This window comes from Haplochromis burtoni, unplaced genomic scaffold (assembly GCF_018398535.1).
Source record: "Haplochromis burtoni strain Fernald_Lab_line unplaced genomic scaffold, NCSU_Asbu1 Contig_273, whole genome shotgun sequence".
Taxonomy (NCBI): domain Eukaryota; kingdom Metazoa; phylum Chordata; class Actinopteri; order Cichliformes; family Cichlidae; genus Haplochromis; species Haplochromis burtoni.
Window position 1 is genome coordinate 329080 of NW_024582634.1, and position 8404 is coordinate 337483.

The 8404-nt window shown below is 42.5% G+C and overlaps 1 protein-coding gene across 1 annotated transcript in view; it reads right to left on the reverse strand.

Moving 5' to 3' along the window:
- Window positions 1-629: 629 nt before the first annotated feature.
- Window positions 630-8404, reverse strand: part of nfasca (neurofascin homolog (chicken) a) — a gene marked incomplete in the record, with an annotated part of 161436 nt that continues 153661 nt past the window's right edge. The window contains 1 exon segment of the mRNA XM_042227643.1: window positions 630-5694. Within this exon segment, the coding sequence (XP_042083577.1) occupies window positions 5466-5694 (229 nt within the window).

Below are 8404 nucleotides of genomic sequence, written 5' to 3' on the forward strand. Positions count from 1 at the left end.
CTCAGTTCTGTTTCAGACATTTTCCATTACAATCTAGTAACAACTGACGTGTGTGGGGTCATTGTGGCAACCACAGCTGAAAGTCATGTGGAGGACGTCAGCGCAATGGTATACCTGCTGTATGGTGAATGTCTTTTTGTCAGACTGTGTGTTTTGGGTTTTTATTTCTGTCATTGTCTGCTTTCAAAAATGTTTTTTTTTTAAGCCTAGTGGAACAGGGCTGTTGCTGCACACGTAGAAATGTTCCAGACTTTAAGCCTTTTTCAGCTTTTATAAAGGGAGAACCAAACACAAAGTGCAAAGCAGTAAAATAGTTTTGGTTTTGTAACAGTTTGTAATGATGCACTTTTATTTCTGTGACATTGGTCAGTTTAACTTGAGACTTTGTTTTAGAGCCAGCCTCAAGAGGCCACCAGAGGAGCTAGCTTGGCCATCACCAGCTCTCCTAGAGGGAGCCTGTAAATGAAGACAAAGATTTTGGGTTATGTATCAGTAGAAACATGTGGTGTTTTCTACTATTAATATAATGAATTAGGATGAAATAATCAATTCTTCCATAGGAAAGTCTACTGCTTTAAATCTATGCTGCACAGAAGTACAGAAACAAGGATGACAACCAAGTCAGGAGGTAGAGAAAAGGAGATAGCTTTACTATAAAGAAGGCGCACTAGCAGAAGTTGCAACATGTCATCATACACGCATACATGGTGAATATATTTAAGCCATTTCCTGTAGAGTAGATGTACCTTACAAAAGCTGTTATGCTGCATGTAGAAGCAAGGTGTGAACACGCTGCTCTGATACACATGGTAAAAACAAGAAGATGCCAATATGACGCAGTTGTGAAAAATCCAGCTGGAAACGTGCACCAGTAAGTTCTGACACTTTGCAGCATTTTAAACTGAAGGAAAAGCAAAGGCTGTAAAAATACACATTGACTATTTTCATCCCCAATTAAAGGTGAGCTAAGATAATGTGAAGAGTGAAGAAAAAGAAGCTTGGTCTTTGTGCACCATAAACTGATGTGTAGACACACACGAAGCTTTGTATACCTTTGTTTCTTTATGTTGCCAGCATCCCTGCTGTGGTCCACCAGTGGAGGTTGGTGGATGGGCAGCAGCAGAGCAAGTAAGGAGTGGTGTGTGTGATGGTTTTTAGCAAAGATTTCCAGTTCCAGTGATACAATTCAGACCTGCTCTTCAACCAAATATTCCTCTTCCAGTGCTCTGTCTCACTGTCTGTGTCAGTTTCACAAGCAGCGTCCTGCTAGTCAACACAGTACAGCATGGGAGGAGTCATCCTGCTGATTAAAACTCAGAGGACACTGCTTTAACATTCAGGAGAGAGGACAGATGACTGGGACGTACCGTGAGAAATATAAGATCAGCAATGAGAAGGAAACTACTGGGCTCTGTTTTAGAGATGCTCAAACTCAAATTTCACTTTGGAGCCACAAGGTCTATCATAAGTAAAGTGGCCTTCTCCTCTGCAGACTTCAGCAGCAGGTGGTCTGGGTCAACTTCTAAACCCACTGTAGGAAGCAAATAAGCATGTGTTTCATGAAAATCCTCTACAACTGTTTTTAACCTGGCGCCCTGCTAAGCAGGTAACTTCAATCAATTTCAAGTGGCATTGTGCTACATCACAAGAAGGATAACTGTAGCTAACACTTGGATGTAGCACAGATGGGGATAGAGACAGCCTGGCAAAAACACTCAAGGTAAATTATTAAAAGAATACAAATGTTCCCCTATTCCCATCAAAGTCCAAAAACACATGCCCTGTTTCCATGGCAGATCTGTGTACTGATGAGAAGTGAAGAGGTGAGGGTGGGGCATGAAAACCAGAAGTGGGGGAGTCATATGTAGAAAAGAACCAGAAGGAGCATGTTTGGAGGCATGTCCCACTCCTGAAATTCAGATTCTTTATCTCCAATAGATGTGGATGCTGATCTGCCTGGCTTTGTGGTTGTCTGGTCTCGTTCAGTGTTTTTGCATACAGTATGCAGGCAAACATCTCACAGGAAGATTAAAGGGTTTCCCATTGCATGAAATGATTGAGGAGTTTTACTCCTTTAGTGTCCTTCACGTGTCCTTCAGTGTACACATGAAGTGTTGAGTTTGCTTTAACAAATCAAACTGACTGAATTAGAAAGGCTTGCCTCTTACTGCAGCCATTAGCAGGCAGCTCGTCCAACTCTGTATTGTATTAACACTGCCAAGGTTCATCTGTACAGTGCTCGAGAGAGAGCTGTCAACGGATTCTAGACAGAAGAGAACACGCCGTTTAAATGTTAGTTTTACCGAACGCTTAGTGTTGATTATATATCATCATGACAAACATCCCTTTGGTCTTTGTTACAGAGATCAAAACTAGTAAAACCGTTTCATTCTGCAGTGTAAGTGTATCAGCTGAGGATTGTGGAAGTGTTATTTTGATGTGGTCTGATATCACACTGTACCTGTTTGCTGTGGATCGTTTGAAACACATGTCAGGTTTGGGGCTGCAGTTAATTGGCCGTCTCACACTAGGACACATTAAGAAAGAGGAAGTTCAGAAAATGAATGATTTTCCCCAGTTTAAGACATCTTACCAAGGTTTTTGTGGATATGCAGATTTACAAGTTGACAAAGAGCACCTGAGAAGAGTTGAAATGGGGAACAAAGACCAACAAACAAAGTGGAATACATTACAGGGATCAAAGTTGTTGACCCCTGTAATGAGACACATGTCATGCCTGTGTATCCAGCCTCTATCTGAGACAAGGAGGGGACCTCAGGAAATTCATGTTCTCAGGTCTTGTAGTAGTTTGTGTAACTCAGGTAGTACGCTGCAGGAGCTGTTACTTTGAACACAGTAGAATCGAACATGTTTCTCTTTCACAACACAAACCAAGCCATCACCTGAGAAGGCTTGCCACAGTCCGTATATGACAACGCAAAGGGATGACTCTTCCTCAGAGTGCAAAGATTAATCCAAGCTACATAACAAAGGTGCAGGACAGACTGCACCACTACAGCTGCTTGGTGGATGCAGATTTGTGACTCATTGGGCGGGTGAGGGTCAAGTCTTCAATATTTACAAAGGTAGGATTTTCTTTCAGGACTCTGATGTACAAAATAAATACCAAATAATCTGCAATAATGAACACACATCGATTCATTCTTAGAATGATGGAAAGGTTATGCTACTTAAGTCTGAACAACAACACAGAGTAACAGTAACACAGCATGAGTATAAGGATGGACAGAGACGTCGGTACAGCAGAAAACGTAGCTGCTAGAAAAATATGTTGAACATACAGTTGTGTGTTGATGCCTCTCGCGATGAACAATAACTTTATTCTCTAGCCATCGGTAGTTTGGCTCAGTTGTACATAAAAATGAAGTGAATTAAATGAAGAACTAATATATTAATGCTTTCCACATAATGTAATAAATATCAAATAAATATTCCAAATGTCCGCCTGTTTGATGTAGCACTCAGGGGTTAATAGTAGCTTCAGTAACTGCAGCAGGAGTGAACCTCAAAAATGTCAAATGAAGCAGATAACTTTCATTTGTGGCTGTGAATTGTACTTTTCATTCTTTAAATCATTTGTATCACGTAGCAGTGTTTTGTAATTATGTCTTTTTGGAGCGATAAGAAACGGATCAAGTTCATAAAGATCCAAAGAGGTCCCTCTGTGCAGGTGGGGTCAGGCTGCACAGAGTGCAGTGCACTTACCTCACTGATTAGGATGCACCTTATCTACATCATGTGATTGTTGGCCTTCGCTCGCCCATGTTGTACCTTGCAATATAAAGCACCTCAAGGCAAAAAAGTAAAAGAATTGAACGTATCTATGTGGACTCTTTCAGATCAACACGTGTGGCTGTTCCAGTAACAGTGAGTACTGGAGGTCATTGTATACAGTGTGTGGTAATGATGTCTGCACAGCCGGAGTGAAGCTGGACGCACAAAGGTTAGTGTGGACACGGCTTATGGATCATGACTTCTGGTGCTACATTCATGACCCAGGAGACAAAACGAAGATGCTAACCTGACACTCGCAGTGCTAAAGAGGGGCAGAAGAATATTTTCTTTCAGTTGAAATATGTCCCTGTGTGACCACCATACATTTGGCCTGGTTCTAAAACACACTTTCAAAACTGCCAGTTTACCTGATTGGATGTAACTCTTTAACAAAGTCAACAGAATTAAGGAGCCTCACAGTTGTCCTGCAATATCAGAAGAATATTGATCCAGGACTGTGACTGACCAGTCATCTTGTGCTTTGATGAGCTCATCCAATAACTGCGAGGTTGGCAGTTTGATCCACACCTCCTCGAGTTCACAGACTAAACTGTCTTTGGATAGCAGACTGGACATTTCCAGTGTCTTTCACGATTACGTTCACGGCAGGACACATTGAATTCAAACTTCTTCCTTTTGCAGTTTTTCCCACATTCCCACAACATGATGGCGATGATTCCCATATTAGTGTGGGAACCATTGCCCTCGAACCCTGTCAGCTAGACATGAATGTAGCACAAGCCCACATGCTAATTAGGGAATTCACTGTTTTTTAGTGCGCTGGTGTTTCTCGAGCAAACCTATCACATTTCTCTCGCACTAAGTTTATGACCATGCTTCAGAACAACGTTGGGTTTAATTAACCACATACTGTAACTGAGCACAAAGCATGAAACAGCTTTACCCAGCAAAAGCATTTTGAACAACTGCAACACAGGATAAGAGGGAACACCTGCAACAAAGTCCACCTTGGGACTGAACCTGCTAAAAAGAAGCCCACAATGTGTACTTTTACTAACCAGATGGAACCAAAAATGGTATGAAGGAGGTGATAGTGCATAGATTTGCAGGGCACTAAAATGTGTGCCAGGACTTTATACAGCATTCGTTAAGTTTCACGGACTCCTCTATCAGCTGTGGAAAAACTAAAATCTTTCATTGCCTAAATATCAATATGATAAACATATCTGCCGGCATCCTATGGTTAGAAGCTGATATGTTACAGGATGTGGCCAGAGTGTGTATGTATATTTAACCTCTGTGACTACTTTACTTGGTTACGCAGAGGTATGCCGGGCACGGGGGAGGTTATCGGGAAGCAGAGCTGAGTCACAAACCAAAAAATCTCTAAAGAACGTTTGATGCCTCCCGAAGGCACACTTCAAGTCTGTGTGGGTAAAGGGCAGGCAGAGCGCAAAGGAAAACGAGCATCGTCCACTTTCTCCAGATGTGTCCATGGACCATATTGTTAGAACTGGAAAAATAAATTAAAGGCTTGTGGTCGCATCTTTTTCCACGTTACCTGCAGAGGACAGCCTAGACAGTCTCCAGACTGGTGCCACTGCTGCTTTCACTGTGTGTAATGTGTTTCATATACTCATAGAATCATGTGTGTGGTTCTATCATAACAAATCAGAGAGTCCAAGTTCCCCGTGTGCGCTGTTGAGCCGCTATGCCAGCGAGTAGATGGCATTCACAGGCGAAGTGGCCTCGGAGCTCTCGTTGCCCTCCGTCTCGTCCTTGTCCTTCTTCACTGTGTATTGGCCGATGAAAGAACCGTCTTCGTTGAACTGCCCGTCTCCTCCCTCGCCGTAGTCCACCAGGCTGTCGTCGCTTTCCTTTACGTTGCCATCCAGTGAAGTCTGGCTGCCCTGCAGAGGCTTGTTGTCCTCGTCGCTGCTGCAGGGGCAATGAAACAGCAATGTTAGAAGCTCAAACGGCTCCAGGCTCTCACAATAGCATCAGGTGGACCTGTTTAGCTTCAGGACCCTGTAACACACTATAAGGGGAAAGTAAAGATGTAAAGAAGAGGCAGCTTCTCTTTGTCAAATGTTTTTTGTAAGTTTAATGTTTTTGATGTTTCTCTTTATTTTTGGCAGATAAGTTGGCTGAATATCTTTTCCTCAAACAACTAGACCGGGTCTGTTTTAGAACATATACAGCACACATGCAGCACACTGCTATTATCTGAAGTTATCAATGTAGTTTGCAATTGTTGCCCAAAAGTCTGACAGTGCAGCAATCCTTCGAGTTCTTAAGCTGCCAACTGTATCAGTGGGAGTATTGATTCAACCCATTTTGCTGCCATATATGCCCCTCTTAAAAAAACACTTACCCCATATTTGCACCAGGACTAAATTATTCACTAATGCTCTTTAAGCTTGCCTTCAACAAGTCCTTCACTAGAGGCATGTACAACGAAGCCAGCATACACCACATCCATGTGTGAGAGCGTTGAGAACATCTTCTCTTCACATCTTAAATAATCAGGCCCCATCTTATCGTAATGACCTTGTAGTACCATATCACCCTATTAGAGCACTTCGCTCTCGCTCTGCAGGCCTACTTGTTGTTCCTAGAGTATTTAAAAGTAGAATGGGAGGCAGAGCCTTCAGTTTTCAGGCCCCTCTTCTGTGGAACCAGCTTCCAGTTTGGATTCAGGAGACAGACACTATCTCTACTTTCAAGATTAGGCTTCAAACTTTCCTTTTTGCTAAAGCATATAGTTAGGGCTGGACCAGGTGACCCTGAATCCTCCCTTAGTTATGCTGCAGTATGTGTTTATACACCTCTACTGCATTTAATCATTAGTTATTATTAATCTCTTGGTTTCTTCCACAATGTGTCTTTCGTCCTGCCCCCCTGTCCTCACCCCACCCCCTCCCTGAGGCTCTGCTTGAAGTTTCTTCCTGTTAAAAGTTTTTCCTTCCCACGATGGTCACAGGGGGGCGTTGTCAGACTGTACGGTCTCAGCACCTAAAGGGCCTTGACTTGAGTCTTGTGGTGATTTGGTGCTACATAAATAAAACTGAACTGAATTGTTCTTTCAGCTCCAATGCTGTTTCACAGTCTAAGAACAAGTGAAGAAGAAATATGGAAACAAAACTCAAATGTAGGAGCAGATTTTAAGGAAGCTCAGCAAGTACAAACACAGGACTGTGCAAGAGTCCTGAGCTGCCCCCATTTCTTTACACTTTGCTGGGGAAAATGGGAAATAGGTGTAGCAGTTTATTGAAACATGGAAAGATGACTGAAAAGTGCACAATTACAGGGGAAAACAGAGTTGGTACAAACAAACACTAGTCAATGACCGCTTCCATTGTTCAGCACAGCCTGAACTCTGTTACCTAAGCCTTCTGTAGTCTTTAGTTGTTTAGTTGTTAGTCTTGTAGCGTTTAGTCGTCCTCAGGGATAGTTTCCCAGGCTTCTTGAAAGACACTGGAGAGTGCTCCTTTATCTGCCTTTGGTTCTGTCGAGATGATCCCACTCTACACAATTCATGCTGAAGTCCAGGAGAGACTAGTCCACCACTGATACTCTTCCACAGTGTCTATCCAGCTATGCTTTTACTGCAGTGGCCGTGTCTTTGAGCTCATTATGCTGAAAAATGAAGCTGTTGCCAATCAGATTCCAGATGTCACTGTGTAGTTGATTAAAATCTGAAAGTACTTCTCTGTGTTCATAATTCCATCATTTCTGGGAAGAGCCCATCACCACTGGCTGAAATACAGCCCTACACTGTGACAGAGCCTCTTGCATGTTTTACAGGCACCTGCTCACTGCTGCACATCTCTCTTGACTTCGTCCATACATATTAATGACAATTTCAGACAAAAATGTCAAAATTAGGCTCAGAAACCTGCTGTTTTTCAATCCAGGTCTTATGTAATCTGGCATATCTCAGCCTTTTCTCCCCATTTCCTTTCCTTAACAATGGTTTATTAGAAAAGTTACCTCCTGGTTGTGGCTCAAGGAGAGCAGGTCATCAACTAATGGGGAGGGTTAGTGGTTTAATCCCTGGCTGCTCCAGTCTGCATGTCAAATCGTGGCAACATACCAACCCCAGGTTGCTCTCTGATGTATTTTTTATCTAAATAAATAAATAAACATATTAAACTTTAAAATAAAGACAGGATTTCATATTGGTTCTTTATCTCTTACGTGTACAGAACACTGGTTGTCAACTAGGTGATGTTTTAAAACTTAAGACCAGTGGAAGAAAATCTAGTGGAAGCAAAATGTAAAGAAATGAGGGCTGGTTGAAGATGTATGATCCTACAGTAGGCCTCCTGTAGGATCATACAGCCTATTAATGCTCATACAACAATAACATTTTTGTAAGATTGTTTGCAGCCGAAAAAGAAAAAGGCTCAGCACTATCTGCTGTGTGAGGGAATCTGCAGGAAGGGTGGCACAGTGTTCACGAGCATTTCTTCATCAGTAGCATCTCTGCTCTGCAGCAGGCTGTGTAGTACAGAGCAGGGAGTAGCCGACTGCTTATGTAGCACTGAAAAGCCAAGGTTAACCCTGAAGATAAACCCCAAACAAGCTTCGTCGTGCAGGTCTCAGATAATGAGCTCTGGTCACACACACACACACACACACACAC